Consider the following 22,536-nt stretch of genomic DNA (forward strand, 5'->3'; position numbering starts at 1 on the left):
CTAAAAGTATGGGGAGCCCTCCTAAACAACAACAAAGGCAAAGCAGCTGCCTGAGGAAGGACAGTGGAAGGATGAGGATTAGGATAGTGAGCTATGACAAAATAGTGACAGGACTGCACTGCCCCTTTCCTCAAGGCATTGAGGGAATCTGGCATTTGGAGCTTTCTGCCACCTTCATCCTACTTATGTGCAAATATCATGCTGGAAAACACAAAAACCGCAGGTGTTTTTCATAAATAAAAACTGTCTGAAGCTGGCTACTGGGAAGAATCTGCTGCTAGAATAGCTGCTAGGGGTAAAGGGACAGAGAATGACTCTGGAGCAAACAAAGTCATTCTCACAACTAAGGAATGTGCATATTAGATGTAAAAAATTGCCCCTTTCTATTAATTATTAAGACCTGCTTTCACAGTTGACTGAGAATATATAGATCAAGTCTCTCAAATGCTTCTGCTTAAAAATTAAACATATAATTTAGAAAAAGCTATTTTAAACATATTTTCATAATCACCACAGGCTGTTGCACTGTTTTCAATACTGGGTTACTTGCTCTCTCTTGTGTCTGGAGGCCACAAAACAATGCAAGTTGATTACTCAAAGTCTTTGTGTAACCTACAGCTGCATCATTACCTTCAGCAAAAAACCAGAACACTTCCACTGCAACACTGGAGAAGACCAGAACTGTTTTCCTTGAATATACAAATATTGCTCACATACTAACCCAACAGAAAAAAGACTGTAAGAGCATTTACAGCCAGACACAGCATGACTGGTATCAACTAGCAAAACAGGATTATTCTCCTGAACACAACGATTACAAAACCAATACAGCTGGTGTGCAATGCAAAAGCACTTCTATCATTAATAGCAAACTCTTTTATCTATTCTTGAATACCTACACTGAATTATGGAGGTATTTCCTCTACCTCTTCAGCACACTTACCTGTATGCAGCACCATTAAGCTCTGGATGAACAACTCCAGGGTCCATACTGGCCCAATGTGTAGCTGCAGTCAAGTGATCTTTGTTAACACAGTTTTTCAGACTGTCTGGAATACGACCTAAGATGAAGCAAGGAAGAGGAAATAAAAATGTATTAAAATTGTGTGCCTTATACTCTTAGTATGTTTATGTTAAAAATACTTACAAATATTTGTGTATTTAAATCAATACATAAAATGATACTAAGAGCTTGTTTCTGATCCTAGCTGTAGCCTTTTGCCTGGGACTTAGGCAATAATGGCTGAAATGCTCTGCTTAATTTTGATTTTCCTGTCTCTCTTTATCTCTTGGATACAGGGTCTCAGGAGAACCAAAATCAGTTGGAGTTATCTTTCCAAGAAGCTGTAATTAGGATATAGAGCATAGCTACCAATCAGATTCAGTAATCTAGCCCCCTGCTTTCTGTCCTTAACATCACTTTCCTCCTTTTCCTTCCACCTGTAACAGCAACTAAAAACACTTTATGAAAAATACAGAATTCTGAATGGAATTGTGCCATAAACTTGAATATGACCAACACTTATTCCCTGTCCTCCTGAACTTTCCCATCTTTATCTAAATTGCTCTTCACTTTTATTTACTGCAATGTATCAATCCTCAGCCATGCCTTTCATTCCTACATAAAATGAAAATACACCAGAATTTCCTTTCTTCACTTCATTAAACTCTTCCTTAACCCCTGAAGTATAACTGAAGTTTTAAGACTGGAAAATCTGTGAACCTGAATCCTCAATTCAGCACTGGACAAGCCTGTGACTGTCATCTGCAGAACTATCTTCAGCCCTGCTACAAATGACATGAGCAGATCCAACACAGATTTTCTTCATAGCAATAGGAAAGTTCCCACCTGTTTTAAATGGAGAGAGATCAATTGGAGCATGTCTTTTTTCTGGCATCTGTTTTAATGTGCCTTCACTGAAGTTCAATCTCACAGTGCATTTGCACAGAGGGGCAGAAAGAGGTAATTTTGAGTCCACCCCTGCCACTGCTGGCAATGGGACTCCAGAAAGCCTTACAAAAACTGACCATGCTCCATCATTAAAGAACTCAGCCTTTTGTCTCCAGCTTCCTGCTGGAAATCTGATTAAGGACTTGACTATCTCTGCCTGCTCTTTCTGTCCATCAGCCTGGTCACAATGGGGCTGTAAAAAAGCCTTTTCACAGAACTGCTTTTTGTGCCATGGATAGCACCAAATAGGGTTACTCCATGCTTTCAGCTGATGTCCCTGAACCTGGCACATCTCCTGTGCACAGCTTGAAAGGGCCTTTAGCTCAGGACTGAACAAGGTGAGGTTCATGCTCCATTACAGGTGAACCACCTAGAAATCATCTTCAAAATGTAGCTGAAATATGCATCCATCTAAACTTCTGCCAGAACTGTCCACAAATTTAAACACCATCTTTCTTCTTCTGATGTTTATCCTTCTCAATCCTGTCTTCCTCTTTGCCCACCTCGTTCTTCATTTTGCTAACTTCTGTAGGCAACTGGACATGGAAACCCCCCACAACCCAGGAGTTTTGTTTTTTTTTTTTATTTTAAACTTCTAATTATCTTTTCACTTGCCATGCTTGCCTATCTCTTACATCCATTCCAGTGGTCCTCCTTATTTCATACTTGGAATGCTTCAGAGTTTAAAAATATATTTCAAGGTATTTAATCTCTGCTGGTTATTTCTGTTTTACACATCACAACATCATTGACTTTTAGGCAACAGCAAAAACACTTAACATTTTTATTGTCAGATGGTAGTCATAGCCTTCATTCCTACGCTTCACACCTTTTTCCAATTATTCTCCCTCTCTACACCCTCTCTTCTTTGTGCTCCCCTATGGTTTTCATATATCCAGCTTTATCCCACATTTCCTGTATCTTTCCTACATTTGTTTCACTGCAATTCAATGTCATTCTCACCTCCTTAATGCTGGTCTCAGTTTGATTTTGCTAAAAACCATATGCAAACACTGAAGTGCTGACAGCTTCGATACAAATCAATGATCCAGATCGCTGAGAGCACCATCACACTTGAAGGAACTGTGTCTGCCTTTCTAGGCACATATGCTTGGCTACTGCACAAATTTAACATAAAACTGGCTCTTCTCTATTTTCAGACAATAGCCCATTAATGCTGGTTTGCACATCAATCACAGGTATGGGATGCTGGCTTGTGCAATCTCTCCCAGAGCTGTCTGGGAGCAGGCAACAGTTACTGAACACCCTGACAAACAAACAAATGTACCACTGCAGCTCTGGAGTACAGCCACAAGCACCAATTCCAGGAAAAGGATGGTCAGGCTCTTCAGGTCACCTCTAAAACAGAGCGAAATCGTCCAGTAAAGGACAATTCAGCTCAGGAGTTTAAGAGGTGTCTTTAATTAGCATCCAGAAGAGAATCTTCTTTCTGCACAGGCTATAAACGAAACTAAATTGCCTGGCCTCTCCAGGCACAAGGCAGAGGGAAGGCTACTGCCAGTGCTTTTTGTGTAACAGAGCAATGTGCTGGCACTGAACTGCTCTCAAGGTGACACAGATGGCCCTGCATGTCTGCAGAGCATTCAGACACTATTGCCAAGGGGGACACAGCAAAGTCCAACTAAAGGGAAAACATTAGTGCTTAATGAATCATTTTCCAGTATGAAAATCCTTCCTTTTATTTTAGGCTACAAGGGATTCAAACCCATGCCAAATGGCTCAGTCCTCTCATTTTATTTATTAGCAGTGCATGTTTGAGACGTAGCTGTTTTCTCTTATGTGAGCAGTTTACAATTACATGGCAGTTATATAACAAAGACACTCTGCCCTTTAAAATGCCAGACTTCTTTAGCAGGGCTTTAAGGAGGGGAACATCTAAAACAGAATAACCTCCCAACAAAATACTGAAAACTTTACACAGAGAACTGCTCATGACAAGTATAAAGGAGTGCCTAGGAAAGCTAAGGAAGATACCAGCAATACCAGGAGGACTTGCAAATCCATCAATGGGTAATAGTTATATGCAACAAAAAAAAAAAGCAGATGATTTTCCACATAAAAATACATTTCCTATACATGAAAAAAGGATATATTCTGCAATGCCTGCCTTCCCTACATAATTGCAAAGAACCTCCAAAATTACTTGTTCCAATTCTCAGAATAGACTTAGTGAGCATTTGCTGATTTCTGTGTTCCAAGTATTAGAAACAAAACCCAAGGCTGCTGCTTCTAGGCATCTTTGCAGACTGAAGAAATAGGTTTCTTACCCAGAACTACTCAGTGAGGGAGCTAATGCAAGAGCAGTGTGAGGCAGTACCTGTGATCGCCCTTCGGATCTCCCGCGCCGCTTCCTCCCGCATCTCAATGGAGGCCTGCTCGCTGTACCAGGCTGCATGTGGGGTACAGATCAGGTTTGGTGCATCCTTCAAGGGGCCCTGACTAAAGCTAAATGGAAATTTAAAACAAGATCAAATGACAAAAAAATACTGGGGGGCAAGGGGAAAAGCAAGGTGGGCAATCCTGATGGATTTGTACATACACAGATTAATTTCTACAACACAAAATAATTGCATTTCTATTCCTTATTGAGTTTGTTTATAATTCTGTTAATTTAATGTATTATTTAGCAACAATCACTTTCTATAGACTCAAAGGGTGGAACTTAAGTATAGCAGCAACATTAGCTTCTGTCCAATGCACTTACTGTAACTACAGTCACTGCCACTCCAGTTCTGGGGCAGAAATGCATAAAGGAAAACCCAAATTAATTTAGGATGCCATTCCATTTGTCTAGGTCATCACAATTTTACTTTTATTGCATCAAATAAAAAAGCTCTTCTCTTTCTGTCAGTATGACATTTAATCATTTAAAGAAAAAAATCTCACAATTATTTCCAAATCAGAGGCGTGTCCATCAGCAGCCTCAATTCTTTTTTGATAATTCAAGTTTTTTGTGTTTTTTTTTTTTTTTTTTTAATTTTTAGCTGTTTTGTCTTTCCCATTCCTTTATAGAAACTCCACAGAAAGAAGGAAATTTACAGATTGTTTTTTAGGGAAAGCAATGAATCTGTGTAAAAGATACACAGATACAAAAGATATCACAGATACAAAGCAGAGAAACTGAAAATAATGGAAACTTGCTCCTCCTAGTCATTTCCAGTTTTAATAATCTTGCAGTCAACTGTAACAGGAGAGCAAGTATTTTAAGACAAAAGCGTGCTTTCAGGGTTGGTCATAATTCATAAAAGGATAGATTTCATCTGTAGTTCAATAAACATCAAAATATCTGGCAAAACTCTTGAATAGAGTGCATGCTGCAATCAGATGGACATGCAGCACTGCAGCCAAAGGAAACTGTGGCTGCAATCCTGCAGCTGGATCTCTGCACGTGGCATCTCCATGCAGGAAATGGGGATTCTGGAGGGGCACTGGGCTGCTTGTGCACATCCCAGAGAGCAATGGGGAGTGAGGAGCTGCAAGTCCCCTGAGCTGCTACACTCTGGCTTTGCACAGCACCACGGCATTGCAATGACTACCTTGAGGAGTAAATGAATCCAGGGTATGCAGAAATAAAATTAAGTTTTTCTGATGTGGCATCATGCCTCAGCAGATATAAAATTTCTGACAAAAAGGATATTATTCTATTTTTTCAAAGGTTCTATTTCCCCCTCAAGCTGGAATGAGAGATACTGTCCTCTCTCCAGTCTTTGCAACCTGCCCTGAATCTGTTCTTCTTCAAAAACTTATGTGGATTGTTCCAGTTAAAAATAACAATTTTCCCTGCCCAGCCTGAAAAAGGCTTGTCACATGCAAGGACTAAGCCACAGCAGTCTGTTCTCAGGCCTCAAGGACATAAGAAATGGGCTCATTTTGATGAGGAGTGCTGATATGTCAATGGCAATGCCACTGAGGGGCGTGGTGCATTTCTGCCTGAAACACTGGACTTAGTCATTCAGAAACTCAGGCCTGTGCTACCAGCCCTGCTGCTGGCAGCAGAGTGACTACTCCCCTTATGAAGGGTAAAACAAAATAAAACCTGCACTCTGACAGCCTTCCTGAACCTTTTTTTGCAACCTCTCACACACTTATGGCTTTCCTGCAGAGGCAATCTGGACAAATGTATTTTCCTTCAGAAAGGTGTCATAAAGCACTTCCCACACCACATCTCAACTCTTTGCCTTTGAAAGAGCCTGTTCAGGCATCAGCTGCCTCCAGAGCTGCATCAGTGGCAGAGGGGCACTCTCCTCAAAGCCATGGCCAGGATTTGAACTCAGGTTCCTGATATTTCTACTAAATAAACCCACTGGCTTTGTTTTAGTTTTCTTTTTAAGGAATTAAATCTTGGATGTCACTTTTTTCACTTCTAACCACATACACAAACTCTCTCTAGATTTGCATTAATCCGGTGCTGCACAGATTCATGCTGCTTTGCTAAGGAATATTTAGCTACCAAATAAAACAGAAAACTCAATTTACTTGTTGCTGTTGATTGTATCATGCACTAAGACTTAAAAATAAGAAAGTGAACAAAATAAAAAGAAAAGAAAAGGAAAAGCACCTGAATGGTTCTGACTCATGTACATCTAAGGCTGCCCCTCGTATCCTTCCTTCCTTCAGGGCCTGTGCAAGTGCTTTTTCGTCTACTAACCCACCTCGAGCTGTGTTGACCAGGAAAGCCCCTTGTCTCATCTAGGGAAAGTTAAAAACAAGAATGATGAAATAAAAATAAATGAAATAAAATCGTTGTGGCATTAGTTTTTTTACTCAAAAGAAGCATCCATTACAACAAAGGCTATTCAGCTGGTTTAAACTGTAACAGTTGTCTTCCCTTTCCATTGGAAAGTACCATCAAATGTGATGCTTCTAACATAAAATGCTATTTCACAGCACTTAATAACCTTTTGTTTCTTGTAAGTAGTGTCTTTTAATAGAAGCCTTGTTTCAGATATTGAGCAGTAACATGATCAAAAGGTACAACTGTGCATATGAAAGTGACAGATCATTTTATGCCTTTTTATTTCACTGTGAAATTGCATGAGACAGAAACTACAGCACATTCTTAAACAAATTCATATTTTGTGGCTTTCAACTTTCACACAAATAAAAGCCTACATGAATTTTTCAGAAAAATCAATGCTTTTGGATTTTCAAACACTTTTCCCTTTAGTTGCCAAAACACAGTAGATGTATGCATTATTTATTTTCGTTACTTCAGCTTCCTCCTCCCCTGTGAGACTTCTCAAATAAAGGTCTAAAGAATCCTTCCATTATTCAATTAAAAGGCATGAAAATGAATTTGGTTGAGAACGCCGTGTGCCCAGGAGAGAAGCTGTGCTGTGCATTGTGCAGATTAGCATTGCAGATGACACTACCATCAGTATGGGGAGAACTACAACAATTTACACCATAATACATCCACAACTTGAAAACAAAGTGGCAGTTTAAATAAGAGAAATGGTACTGAAATAAACATAAATTACAGCATCCTGCTTCCAGCCACCCTGGTATTTCATCTTTGACAGATGTCTCAACACTTCTGTGCATGAAGGAAAGCACATGAAGGGCAGGAACCATGGAGAATATGAATAATGGAAATCTCATTTTGTACCAACTCCATCTCTCAACAGAAAAATACGCAAACCCCAACATTCTGACACCAACTCAGCTTCATGAAACCTACACATCAAACTAAACCTTAGGTAAATGGATCCTTACACTCAAATACTGATTCAAAATGCCAATTTCACCAACAACAAGGAGGTTTGAATAAGTCAGTTGTGGTTGTTTTTTTTAATGAGGTCATACAGAATATTAATGTGCACATGCCTGCAGTGTTTTATAAAGAAAGAACTCACCATATTTTACTGGCCAGCTCTCAAGGTTTAATGTGGCCCTGCCTCTGTCCATCCTGGGCCTACAGGAGATCCATCCACACAGCAAAACCCAACTCCAGTTACAGGGGCAGAACTAAAGGATGCTTCTCTCAGCTTTATGTGATTAATTTGGGAATCAGAACAGCACAAAAACTGGGGCAGGATCTTAAGCTGCTCTGGTAACAAGAGATTCCTTATGGGAACAATCAGTGCCCCTCCAGTTCCTGGGTCAGTTGTAGGAACTGCACCAGAACCAGCACAGGAGGGCTCACCCAAGAGCCCCTCACGGCTGTGCAGACACACCATAAAGGTTTGTGGGAGCTCATATACCCTTCCCATTTCTGGGCAAACTCCTAACTGCAGTTGTAAGTACAGCTTGGTGTATTTACAGGCCCTCTGAAGGACATGAACATTTTACTTAAAGTGAACCCTGCTAAAATCTTCTGTCCAATCTGTCCAACAACCTTGCTTGAGTTTTCATTTTAGGACTATTTACAAAACTCCAGAACTAGCACTAAGACACTTTCAAATCAAACACAACATGACTGCATAAATGCATTCTAGAGGGAATGAATTGTGTGAGTCATGATAAACTGTCAGGGTGGATGCAGCCGGAGATGATCCTTAACAATGGGTGGAAGCTTGAAAGAGCTTCAGAGCTGGAACTGCTGACGCCTGGTAAATTCACCTACACTGAACCTGCAGAGCTGCTTTATCAAAGTATTGTGTTTAAACCGCAGTTTTTTCTCCAATCTGTATAACTAAAGATGACCTCAGTCTCTTAAGAGCACAAGTTCATTGAAACACTTCTCTGAGCTACTCTGGGACTCCAAGGACAAGCAGGATGGCTTTACAGAATAATGATAAATTCACTAGAAAAGTTAAAGAGAAGACAGACACCAAATTTTCAAAGACACTTGAAGTGTATGTCAGTTCAGACTCCACAAAGTTCAGGGTGAGATTTCTGTGAAATGAGATGAACCATACTTCTCTGTACTTTGTTTAAAAGCTGGTTATGACATGAGCATGCAGTATTGGACAAGAAGGGTATGCAATGCTCTCTAGAAATTCCAGGCCAACTCCAGCATCTGTCAGCCTAAATCAGAATATGCTCTACACAAACTATGCAGTCAGAGGGTTACAATTTCATGGGTTTCACATCCACTTTACTATCCAGACTGCCTCGCCCAAACTCCTACCCAAAGCAAGAACTATCATCTAACACTTTAATTAATCCTTGCTTTGATCATGAAGGATAACAAATAGGAAGATAAATGCTTACTTAAGATACTTTCCAGTGCAGTGTTTATTACAGGCATTTCATTTCAGATGGCACTACTCAGTTTTAACATGTTTTCCTTTGTTTGTTTCTCTGATTAATGTGCTGTGCCTTCTCTGAAGCTCAACACATTTCTCTGCCTCCACTCCAAAACTTTCTGTGGTGAGCTGGCCCAAAGTTCACAACTGCTGTGTAATAAAGTGACCAATGCTCAGTGGTCCCATGGAATTCAGTGTGATACTTTTTGGTTTGATGTCTGCTTGAAAAGACATCTCACTATGTAATAACCACTGAATGTACCCAGCCACACAACAGAAGACAATATTCAAGGCAGGGTGACAGAGCTTTGGTTTCTTTGGTTTCATTTTAAGCTTCTTAATTTTTTAGAGTTTTAAATTCCAAATCCTGATTTTATGTTGTGATGGATTTGCAAAATCCCTAAACTCTCAAATCAAGAAGTGTGTTGTACTGTCAGTTTTGTGCCATGATCCTACATGATTGTGGAACATGCTCAGTAAGTTCTGAAGTTCTATCAGGAATAGTGGGTACAAACTATTTCTCAGAAGACAAGCAATGATTTTACTGCAAAAGAGTGCTACTGTCATTGTTATCAACATATAAACCCACTATATATAAAGAACAGCCAAATCAACTATGCTGTCTTAGGGTTTCTTTACATTGACTCCATTCTTATGTCTCAGAATTTTACTTCTGGCTGTTACCTACACTAAAGCTGGAGTCAAACATTTTCATTAAATGTTTGGCTTCTATTATCAAATTTTTCAACAATGGAGCAGTTACTACACCCAGATTTTGAAATTATTTTATTATTTTGTGTATTACCTATAACTTTATGGAGAAGTTAGTACTAATTCCAAGAAACATTATTTTTCCCAATAATGCAATGCTGTAAATGAGCTCCATCCATGAAGTGCTCTGTCAGAATCAGGACTGAGCACAGGGGGGAGCCATTTAGTCATAATCCTTAAATTGCATCAAAGGAACTCAAACTGAGGGACAACGGTGAAAGGCAGAGTTGCCACCTGAAAATACACATGTAAAGGAAGGAGCTACTACAAGACACAGAAAAAGTGCTTTTACATCAATGCCACTTCATTAAATCTCAGTAATCTTTAGAAGAGCAAATTATTTCCACAAATGCAATGTTACTGAGCCAAAAAGACAGTAAAAGCAACAATACATAAACAACCAGCTAGTTCCTAATCAATTATAGGCCTGTTTGATCTTAGAGCAGCAGCAGAGAAATATTTCTATCAAATGAGAATGTACCTGTGTACAGAAATGAACGCGATGCAGAGCTGGCAGGCAGCCCTGGTGCGGAGGCACACAGAGATGGTTACCTGCTTTATGGTGAAGTCGTTAATGAGATGGTGATTGTGCTCATTGAGGTTGCAGTGCAGGGTGACACAGTCGCTGTGGAACAGCAGGTCCTGCAGAGTGCTCACGCGCTGCAGCCCCAGAGCCCGCTCCATGCCGTCCGAGAGGTACGGGTCGTAGAAAATCACACTGAAGCCAAAGGCTTTGGCACGGAGAGCCACGGCCTGCCCAACACGCCCTGCAACGAGACAGACACGCCGTGAGAGCAGACGGGAGGCAGCTGCTGGCTGTGAGGTGGCCTCTCCTGCCCAACGGGAACCTTGTACCAAACCCTGACACTCTGTACAGCCACTGCAGAAAAGGGAGGCGTCTCCCCATCCCGCTCAGATCATCGCTGGGATCAGAAATGGCACATCTGGGCTGTTTGACACTGCCTTGGAGCAAAGCAGGAGCTTTGCACCTTTTGTCACCAGCTGTGTGAAATGCCAGAAGATGTCACGTAATCTGCAATAATCTGTAATGCAAGGCTTGCCTGCTGGGCCTGGTTATGGCAAAACACCACTGCCTGTGAGCACATCCTGCCAAGGGCTTATCCCTACCCATGTCAAACCAGCTGGCTTTAATAAAAAGCTATAAAATTAATCCTCAAAAATGGGTGCAATAACAGATAATTTGTTTAATCTGAAGTGCAACCATTCTCAATACATGGAATCTCCTTTCTGGTATTTTTTTTCATTTTGAGTAACATCCTCCCAGCATTAAAATGCCTACAAGAATTCTGTCGTGTAAGGCTTTAAAATAAATTCTATTCAGCTACCTGAATGATAAATAAATAAAATTGGTCATATAGCATCTAGCTAAGAGGACTGCAGTCCCACTTGGAATTGACACTGAACTTTGCTTTTTTGTTCCACTTCCCTTACTGTCAGATTTCAGAGCTGTATGGGCAAGGCTCCACACCACATGTACCAGGAGGTGTGTACTTCCCTTTGACACACTACCAGTAACACAGAGAGGGAAAAACCTCTGAGCACATCTAATGAGTTACAGGCATTTTGAAGAGTGAGAACTAACACACTTTCCAAGTTAGAAATTTACAGACCAGACATTCACATTAGAGTACTGCAAATGTTGGATAAAGATGTTTCAAAAGCATCACTTGACACACCATAATAACAATGCCTAATTTGAAAAACAAACCCCAAGAAAGTCAACAAATTTTCCTTTGTAATGTCTAAGTTTGTTCAAAAAGGCATCAAATCAACCCAGGGAAATCCCATCTCTTTCCAATTGTGCTTGAAGGGATTTACCTCTGCTTTTCAGTTCCTCTTTGAATAAACTTCAGAAGCCACAGGAAGAAAGGTTTTTGCTGATCACTTAATGTGAACACAGCAATTCTGCAGTGCTTAGTGACAGATGTGCTTGGAATATTAAACAGTATATCAATGTGACAGGGGCTGTCTGCTTTTCTTTGGGGACACCAGGTTAGAATCCTCCTCAAAATCTTTCATTTCAACACTTGCATGCATGTTATTTGTTTGCTCGCCAGGCTGTTTTTATAAATTTGAATTAGAAAATTTTCAACACAAACACTGTATTGTTTCCAAATTTTGGCATGTTCACAGCTCAAGGAATCAGTCACACAACTGTAAATATTTTTCATTTTTTTAACAAAGCATATAACTGTTACTCCAGCTCCATTCATTTTCACATGCAACATTCTGTCATCTGTTCTTTTTTTTTTTTTTACACTCTTTACAACACTAATACCTGAGGGGATTCACAACAGCAAAATCTCTTACAACAGCCTCTCCAGTTAAAGCTACACTTCATTCACCCCACCCAGGCTAATAAACCAAAGCCTTCCTCAATGGGCACAGAAGTTTCCTTCAGAAACACCAGGGAATCACATCTCTATTTCTAACCTAGAATTATCCTATTACAAATATTTCATGGGATAAAACTCTTCTGCAATTGACAATTCATATTTAGTCTTAGTCATTAAACAACTACACACAACTGGACATAAGGAATTTGCCAATTCCTTTTTAAATTACCATCTGACATAAAGAACAACCACAAAACTATGACTTTCTTTTTTTCTTTCCTGAAAACTCTCTATTATATAAGACTCTCCTGGGCATGAGGGGTGGTTCAAAACCTACCTCAACACACTGAGGACAAAACAGCACACAAAGCATCCCACCTTTGGGACAACTCTATGGTAAGAGCATATCAAATGGTTATGAATATTCATGGCTGCTTCCAGGCAGGGCAAAATCTTAAGCTCAAAACTTTAAATTAATTTACTAGTTGGCAGTGTGAGAAAAATGCAGAAAATGAATCTTGCATACAATTGCAAAAAAAAAGCAGAAAGCAACAACAGTGTATTTTCAAGGAAATCAAAGTTCTAGCAAAGTCCATTCATCATTTCAGAAGATCTCCTGTTACAGCCTCATCCATTCAACTCCCCCACAAGTCTCCCAACTCTCCTCAACCCAAATACCCCAATTTGTAGGTGTGACTGACCCTGACCCTGCCAATGACCTGACCTGAGTGTGACAGTGCAGCAGCTGCAGGTCAAGGACCCTGCTCAGCCCCTGGCCAATGCACACTCATCCTCTGCTGGTACTGCAGAGTTTTATAAAATGACCCTGGTTCCATGGAAATGATGATGTAGACCTGCCTGAAGACTTGCATGGAAAGAAAAAGTGCTTTCACTTAGCAGCTGTTCCCTGCCTGTGCAACAGCAGTGGAGAATATGGGTAACATTTCCTCCTCCTTGGAGAACTCTGAAATGTGGAGAGTGCTGTTCTGCTACACTTCCTGCTGAGCACATAAGAGAGCCAGTAGGACTGCTAAGAGCAGATCATTTACTGCAAAGTAATACCACCCAACTCTTAAGCCTTATTTACTTATAACACAAGTTAGTAATTTGGCCAAGCATCTAGGTAGGGCAGTGGGACTGCTGAGAGAATAGAGCAGGTGAGGAAAGACAAACGGAGTGATGACATTCACTGTGATGTGGAGACAAATTTATTTAAAAGAATTTCACCTTTCTTGGGTGAGGAAATGCATTAGTCATCAGCATTTCTCTCTGAGAAGGAAGGGAAAGGGAGTGCAACTTCACTGCTGTAAAAATATCATTAGAGCAGAACCAGGGCCAGATGTCTATTCAGCCAAGTACTTACATGCTGCTGCTGATAAATATTCCTCCTTAAAAAAACCCACAAACCCCCGTATTTCTAGATACAAGGTGAAAAGGCAGCTTTTTATATTTCTTTTCTAAATGTGGGACTTACTATCCACACTTGTGATGCAACATTTAAAATGTAGGACACTGGACAGTAATAAAGATTAAAAGTGACAAAGACAGCTGTTAAACGATGTGATATTATTATTTCTGTAAAGCTCAAAGAGTCAGACACTTCACAAAGACAGAAAGAGGCACGGGCTGTGCCCTGAGGAGCTCAGGGGCTAACCAAACAACACAACAGTGACGGATGGGCCCCAACAAGCACACGAAGGAGGCATTATGCTGTTGAGTCCCTGCTTATCTTCAAGCTCAATACAAGCAGAGGATGAGAGATGGGGTTAACTTTAAAGGAGGAACACAGAGTAATAGGATTAAGCAGGACAGACCAAGTGTCAAAGCAGGAATATGCATGAGAGGAGGGAGAGAGAGTGGGTGATGGAAGGAAGGCAAGTGAGTCACGAAACTTGGCTAGATCAGTGGATAAGGAAGTGAGTAGCTGAAACTTTGGAGACACAGTCATTCCCCAGCACAGAGACAGGCAGGAGCTAGGGTGTTTCTCTTTGGCAAAGAGTAAAGCCCAGGAGCAGATGTTGAGAAGGTCTGCAGTTAGCTGTTGCAGCAGCAGTGATAAATTTAAGCAACCCACTGCTGAAGAGAGCACAAGTTTGAAGACAAGAATAGACAAACACAGTTGTAGCTGAGAGAAGATGATCTCAGACACAATTGAGGACAAAGGACAGAAACTGAGACACGACAGAAACAGAGGAAAGGGCTGAGCAACAGATGATGAGAACTGTTTATTTTGTGTGTAATACATCCACTTCATAGCATCTGGGTGGATCATCACTTCTGACACTGACATGTCTAAATAATAAATGAGGCAAAACTCCACATGTAGGGAGAGGACACTAGCGAAGAAACACCACCTAAGGACAACAGTCCCTGGTTGTAAAGGCATGTTTGAGTCTGAAACTCAAGACAGCTAACCTCTAGCAGTGAGCTGGACTAGAAAAGGGTGCACATCATAGCCTAAGTGCCTGAAGTGCTCACACAGAAATTCTGGTACATCTTCTAAGTCTACAATTTTACTCTTCACTAATACATAGATTCAGAGGAGTTTGTTAGAACAGGTCTGACTCAAACTGTTGTGCCTATTCACACACATGCACAAGAAGGAAGAGGGGAAGTTTTCAAAAGTGACTTTACAATTTAGTATTCTTTGAATATTCTATGGTAGGAAATAGATAGGAACAACACAAGGCTAGAGATAATGACTGGTCAAAAACTACAACAGAATCACACCCTTAAAAATCAGCTTTTACTAGCCTTTTTAGTGTAACATGCACACAAAAGGCTTGCTTTTTAAAACTAAAACCTAGCATTTTGTAAAGCTTTATAGGCATACTGGCAATCTGATTATCCACTTATTCCTCTATACTTTTCAGTCATTGAGAACAAAACCAGCAAAACTCACTTAAGGAAGTCAATGATGAAAGAGTTTTTCTTTCTAATCTCAAATCTGAATTTATTCAGTATAAACACCAAACTGAGTTACAGCAGTACAGATATCTCCAACAAACATGCACATTGCACGAGAGCCAAAGCTTAAGTTTCAAAAACCAGGTATGCATTTCCATTTTGGAAACACTGCAGGCAACTGTCTGTGACTTAGGTACAGATGCTGTGACTGTGAGCACAATAATCATTGTGTGTTTTAATCAGATGCATAATTACATTAGTATAGATTTGAGAGAGCAGCTTCACGTCATGACTAACTTCTTGAAAATCCTATTTTAAAGGCAATTCTTTGGTTGTAAAGATGTACTTCTGATGTACTGCATGCTCATTTAAATGAGCACTATGTAACACCAGGCTATTTTCAGCTTCCAAAAGTAAGAGTTCGAGGCTGGAGTTACTTGACAGCAATGTGTAACTGGAGCAGTCATTTAAATATGATGCTTTGTTGTCAAAATCATATTACTAATTCCTGTGGATGAATAGCACAGCAATTACATCCACAGTCTATCAGATCTGTGTAAGACAAGCACATGACTGAATAATTTTTATATAGAAACTGACTTGCTTGTTTTTCTTCTCTACTTCTGTAACAGACAGTAATTAATTCATCTCTAGCAAGCCTGTCCATCTGTTGGATGCTGAAAAACATTTAGGGTCACTCAGAGAGGTAAGTAGGTGATTTTATTAGGTCTGGAAGCATTTCAAAATTTCTTGCATAGATTCTTCCTCTCATTAGAGCTGAAATACAATTTCACATCCACCTCAATCAAATGCACACAAGAACTGCTCTGCAGGGTGTTACTGAAGAAAAGACTTTTTAGTTATGTAAAAAACTGAAAAAGGAAGAAAGCCCAAACAAAATCAGATATGAAATGGAAAAGGGATAAAACATACAGGTAACAGGGCTGAAGTAGGAGGATTCTTGTCCTGGAAAAGGGAAGTGATGGTGTCTCCTCTTATAAGTAGGCAACATGGCAACAGAAAGATGCTGCCATCTTATTGTATGTAGGAGTTCCATACTGTTGTCTCCTTATTGCAAAAGCTTCACACCTTCTTAGTGCTTCTCATGGGCATCTCCTCCAAGCATTGACTCTTTCACAAAGCACCCAACTGACTCCAGGTCCCTTCCAAACCAGCCACCCCACTCTTTTATAGCATCATCTTCTCATTGCTTACAGCTGTGGCCTGTTAAAGTCAGCCTGTTCCTAATCTCTGATAATTGGCCCAGCTGCAACTCCTTAGAGGTAAGATTATTTTCTTATATTCTCTCCCTCCACAGAACGACATACAGAAACTCAAAGAAATAAGAGAACATTAAAATAAGTTTTCTGAGGAAAAGGGAGAACATTTGAGTTATATAATCTACAGGAATAAACGCTTGCCATGGAGTGAACAAATGCTCCATTTCCACAGCCCCAAGCCTCGCTTTTTCAAAGCAATGGGCAGCGAGGAGCACGGAAGCAGCGCGAGGAGCACGTACCCAATCCGATGATGCCCAGGGTCTCCCCTCGGATGCGGGCGGCCCCCGAGGCCACCTCCCGGATCTGCTCCACGCTCTGCACGCGCGTGCCCTCGCGCAGCGCCTGGTGCAGCCAGGTGGTTCTCCTGTACAGGTTCAGGATGTGGCACATGGTGGAATCCGCCGTCTCCTCCACGGAGGCGGCTGGCACGTTGCACACGGCGATCCCTGCGGGCAGCAAGCACAGGAGGCCAGTTGCCAACAAAGTTCATTTCTTCCATTTAACAGCAATACGGGAGCACGATGTTTGAAGTCAACATCTATTTCAACATGTCTTGCACAAATACTGAGCTTCTGACTGTAATGGCAGGCAGAGCACCTGACATAATAGTTGACAACTATGTGCCAACTTATTTCTCTGATTTTTTATTACTAATTATCATGCTTTTATGTATTGCAAACTAAAACACTGAATCACAGAAGGAAAGCACTGAAGATGTCTGATAGTTTAGAACATGGTAAGCATTTTACATTTCCACTGAGCTTGGTGCTTTGAATAACCAAGAGAAACCTGCCTTGCTCTCAACAGTGTGGTCAATGATCAGAGTTTAGGTTTAATTGTGAGTTAGCCTTCCACCACTGGATAAATACCCTCCCAAAAGCTATCTGTGCAAATTAAAAAAGGATAAAATAATTTATAAAGCCTTCACAGGATGACTGTTAGTAATTCCACATCATGTGTAGGTAATCATGATACAGGGAAGGACAATCTGTTACACATTGCACAGAGGTTTTTAGAATTACTACAAACCAGACCCCAGTCCTTTCCTGGTCCCCCACATTAAAGGGAACCCATCTAATCATCAATAGGAAAATGCAAAATCTGCTTCTCCATGGCATGCAAGGGTAATGGCAAATAAGTCCATGTTCCTAACAGCTGAAAAGTCACCAGCTGAAACTAGCATAACATCAAGCAGCCTGAATTGTTACAACCACAGAAAAGTTTGGAAGGTGGATCATTGATTCAAGACTCACAATAAGCCTATTTTACTTCAGAAACAGAAGCAACAATTTATTTCAATTACATGCAAGCTATCCCATTCTGCTTTTTACCTTCCAGTACTCAAGAGACAGTAGTTAAGCAAAATGCTTGAAAAACTTTGTGTCCTTTTGGACTTGTCTCTCTGCAGTCTTTCCATGTACTGCATGTTCTCTCTCTAATCACCAGCTCCCACAAATGTTTGTGTCTCAGTTCTGCTGACTGAGACAACAAACAGCACGCAGTATAATTTCATGGTGGAGAAGAAAAAAAGTGTTTTGTATCCTAAAAGCACCCAAGAACTGTTTTTACTGTTTGGGATTTTACATAACTAGATATTCAGTAAGTCCTCAGCTAATACCTGAGTATCTTAGAAGCAAAGAAGAAGAACAAACATTCTCTTCAAAAACAGCACCAATAGTAATAGGACAAATAATAAGCTCATGCTATATTTATCTATGTTTTACATTCAAATGCTTTTATTCTGCTGCCCAGTACTCTTTTGCAGCTTTCTCTACATCACTAAAAACCTGTACAAGGAACTTACAGCACTATTTTTCTTTCCTCTGCTGCAGAGATAAGCCTGTCTGCTGAGTCACTGCCCTTAAGACTTACAAGAAGATATACCAGCATCATTTGCTGGAATATTCATCTTGGCATCCTGCTAACATCAATGGTAGAAGGAAATTCACCATTTTTAAAATGGGGAAAAAAGCTTGACTGGGAGGGAGAGGTGAAAGACTGAAAAATAACATCCCTCTAAGTACCTCACATTAAACACTTGCATTTGTTTATACAAAAAAAGTCTTTCATGGAGCAACAATGCAGGTTTTAGACGGCAACGTAAATTAAATAAATGTGTCTCCTAATAGCTGCCATCAACAAAATTATGCTTTAAAAGGAGCTTAAAGAATTATATTATGTATTTGGGAAGAAGAGCAATATACCTTCTTCCCTAATAGGTTTCCTTAGGAAACTGAGGGAGCAAAAGTCAGATAAATTCTCTCCTGAACAGCAGGAATTTATTTTTCTCAATTTTTCTTCTACTCTAAAAGCACTCATTTTTGAAAGGCAGAGACATAGCAAACCACAAAAAGCAGCAAGAGAGAGGCAAGGAAATGAAATTTCACATGGGAAAAGACAGCACGCTCTCATCTCATCCACTGATCAATGCTCCCTTTCCTTTCCCACTGCTTTCAGTGATATTGTGCACAGGTTCAATGCTGAAAAATGCAGGTGGTAACAGGCATTACCTGGCTCCCACTTCACTGGCATCCAGCTACACCCACTACTTGCATGTATTTTCTAGTCAACTATTAATAAAGTGCAGAAAAAGCATATTTTATCCAAGAAACACATATTTTCATGCTTTGTAAGAAGATTAAAAGTGCTAATATAAAATAATGCTAAGTAGGAAAAGCTGGTAACAACCCCATGTGCCAGCTCTACAAAAAATAAGAAGTTACTACAGGAGTTCAGGAATACATTGGGCTCTGGTCTAAATCTACATTTCAAAAGCAAATCAAAGCCTTTTATAAAGAGCAAATCACTCTCACATTACCTCCTTAAGATTTGCATTACTTACACCAGTTCAACAAATGGAAGGCTCTTTGTCTCAGTAATGTTTCAGCCCAGCCATTTCACCCAAACTTAATATTAAAATCAGAGATTTTACTGGAATCTTTCCACCATTTACTGGCTTTTGACAGAGTGGACAACAATATTTTTACATTAAAGGATACACAACCAGGTTGGACCCTCAACTTTATAACTCAGTGTGATCACAAGACAGGAACTGAATGATGAGGAAGGTGGCCATTTAGCATTTCATATGAACAAGAATTTCCCAAACCTGCTGTGTACTCTAGCTTGAGGAATTATGTGGCTGCATTTAGGTTGTAACCTGGGTTACAAGCCAGCAGAGACCTGCAGAAGAGACAGACATCAAACCTCCAAAGATCTTCCTCTTATCAGGGATTTTCTCCACAAACTGGGCTCCTGACTGGTCTGAGCCTTTGATCTGCACCTACATTTTGGCTTTTGATCTAGGATTTTACCCCAGGCCACTGTCTCCACACACACAGGTTTTCTGAGGCTCACAGCACATGTCTGACTGTGCACCAGTTAAAGCAGGCAAAACACAGCCTTGCCCCCTCTCAGCCCTGACCTGGCCTTTATAAAACTCAGCAAGGAGTGGGTAAGGCTCTGCCACCATCACAACAGGGGAGTATTCCTTTACCATTAGCTGATAAACAGATCACACTACAGCTCCTCACTACACCGCTGGGGCTACTGCTAGGACCAAGCACTGCCACACTCAAATAAATGTTTCCAAGATCTTTCCAGAGCAGAATGGAAAACACACTTGGTCTACACAATCTTGGAAAAGAAAATCTCTACTCCAAGTGGTCTGACCTGACCTCTAGATTACAGATAGGAGGTAGTTTAAACTAAAGTAAGAAAAGTACAGATGAGATAGTTGCTTTTCTTACAGTCAAACATCAAGCACCATCTCTTCACAGTTCCAGTAGCTGAATTTATTCTGAAGAAGCAACAACTGATTCTCCTATAAAACTGGTATTTCTATTTTATGGACTGGTTTAGTACTAAATCTCATGCATCATAAATAAGTCTCAGACAGTTGATAATGATCTCATTTTTTATTCAAACAGAAGTAGTATGCCAAAATGTTGGAATTATATTTTGTAATTAGATTACAGCAGAAGTAGTTAAAATATACAATTGGGGTAAAAAAGAAAGAGATGAAAAATTATGGCCTTTCTCCTTAGGTTTATATTGAGCAGGCAGATTGTCATCCTGCCACAAAGCTGTTAATATTATCACTTAATTAACTAATGCTAGTATCTCCATAATGAGTTTTATACTCTGATGGGAAAATTATACAGCTTACATATGATACTAGTATAAAATACACAGAACACATTAATACAAAGATTTAGATGCTATCAGATTTCTAGAGGCAAGTGTAAGACGCAAAATAAAGTCTGTAATAGCCATACCTAAATCTCCAGCAGATTTGATGTCAATATTATCAAAACCACTGCCAATTCGGACAATTATTCGAAGTGCTTTAAATTTCTCCAGGTCTTCTCGAGTTAAAGTTATAGTGTGATACATCAGGGCACCCACTGCTTCATTTAGTACCTAGAAATTAAATGAAGAAAAAACAATTGGTTTTTTTGTTTCCACAGAATCTCAGCTTAATCTCATACACATATTCTCAAGTATAAAAGACAGTAAAAGCATTAAATACAGATTCAGGGTTTTTTTTATAGGTTACTTTTCTAAATATCTCTTGGTAAGTCTTTTTCATTTAAGTCTCCATTTTAGCATGATGGGATCAGCTTCCAAAGAACTGCATGATCTGTACTGGTGTTCTCAGTAAGAGGGAAAGCTCTCCTCATTCCCCAGGAAATGCTCTGCAATACTGACCCCAGTCCAAGTGCCACTGCACTGCATCTGCACACACAGAGCAAACACTCCCACAAACAGTGAGTATTTTATGTTTAGGCAGCCGATGTTCAGCTCTGAATGGAGTAACAGAGCAGGATCTCTATACAGGCACCACTGCCCTACTCAACCACTGGATACCTGAACAGAAAACATTCAGTGACCACAAACCCCTCTGACAACAGAGACTGAAACTGGTCACTTCACACACAAAACCAAAAGTGTCTGCCCCTCAGTTCACTGACACTGCAAATAAGCTCTCACTGACAGAAAACTGGATGTCACATAAATTGGTATTAACTGAGATGCCAAACGTGACATTATCCAGGAAAATCCAAAGCCTCTGAGAAATAAGAAATTGCATTAAAGTAAAAATGCTGCAGAAAAAAACCCCAAACTTGTGAGAGCACCAAAAAAGCAAAAATAAAAGACAGTCAGAAGCCCCTGACAAATTAAATTATGTTAGAGTGCATCCAACCTACACAACAGCACTTAAAACCAAGAGGTGTGGAGTAAGGAGAGGGAGAAGGGGTGTGGAGAATGGAGCCAGACCTGCCCCAGCAGTTTTGAATTCTGCTACCCAACAGTGACACTGCACCCCACACAGGTGATATCAGTTTATTTTTCACACAGCAGAGACTATTTTCCTCTTTATCTGCAAACTGCACGATTTTACTTCTTCAAAACCCTTCCCCGTGCTTGCACCTTCAATGCTCTAGCTAATATCCTAATGGTTCCACAAGACACAAAACATGCACACATCATTTCAGCAGCTAAGCCAGCTGTAATGAATTCAAGAGACTCCTATGACACACTTCACATAAAAGTTCTGCAGAGGCTCTAAATTTCTTGTCCAGACTTTAGAGTCTGGTACATGCACAGATTCTGTCATCTGAATTACTTCTGCTCATATGAGCATTTCCTAGTGCAGTGCAAGGTCAGTAAAAATAATCAACATGCATAATTTTTAAAAAAACCATTGCAGCAAATCAGAGTCTTGCACACAGAGGATTACAATTGCTGGAAGCAAGGATCTGCAACAGCGTTTAAAAATACATAAAGAAAAAATTAAAAGAAAATAAAATCAAACCCCATAAAAAATGAAAGAAAAGCACTTATTACTGAATACTTCACAAAATTATTTATGCTATTTCAACATTGTTTCTGGACTGAGAACTTCAGTTCTAACTAAGATAAAGACAAGATTCCTTTGAGCAGAATTTGCATTTACTAGTAAGAACTGCAAAAAAAATTACAAATTACACATCCTTCAAGAATTCAGCTACAACATAATTCAAAGACCAGCTGTAGGCTCAGATCTTATAAAATGA

General features: G+C 40.0%; 1 protein-coding gene across 8 annotated transcripts in view; it reads right to left on the reverse strand.

Moving 5' to 3' along the window:
• CTBP1 (C-terminal binding protein 1) overlaps window positions 1–22,536 on the reverse strand; it is a 236,430-nt gene that overhangs the window by 6,927 nt on the left and 206,967 nt on the right. For all 8 annotated transcript variants that reach the window (XM_058023766.1, XM_058023765.1, XM_058023771.1 and 5 more), the window contains 6 exons: window positions 20,755–20,899; window positions 16,717–16,923; window positions 10,486–10,700; window positions 6,531–6,661; window positions 4,290–4,417; window positions 944–1,061 (listed from right to left, as the gene is read on the reverse strand). In XM_058023766.1, the coding sequence (XP_057879749.1) occupies window positions 944–1,061; window positions 4,290–4,417; window positions 6,531–6,661; window positions 10,486–10,700; window positions 16,717–16,923; window positions 20,755–20,899 (944 nt within the window). The remainder of the gene's footprint in view (window positions 1–943; window positions 1,062–4,289; window positions 4,418–6,530; window positions 6,662–10,485; window positions 10,701–16,716; window positions 16,924–20,754; window positions 20,900–22,536) is intronic.

The sequence above is a fragment of the Melospiza georgiana genome, chromosome 5 (assembly GCF_028018845.1).
Source record: "Melospiza georgiana isolate bMelGeo1 chromosome 5, bMelGeo1.pri, whole genome shotgun sequence".
In the NCBI taxonomy this organism is placed as follows: domain Eukaryota; kingdom Metazoa; phylum Chordata; class Aves; order Passeriformes; family Passerellidae; genus Melospiza; species Melospiza georgiana.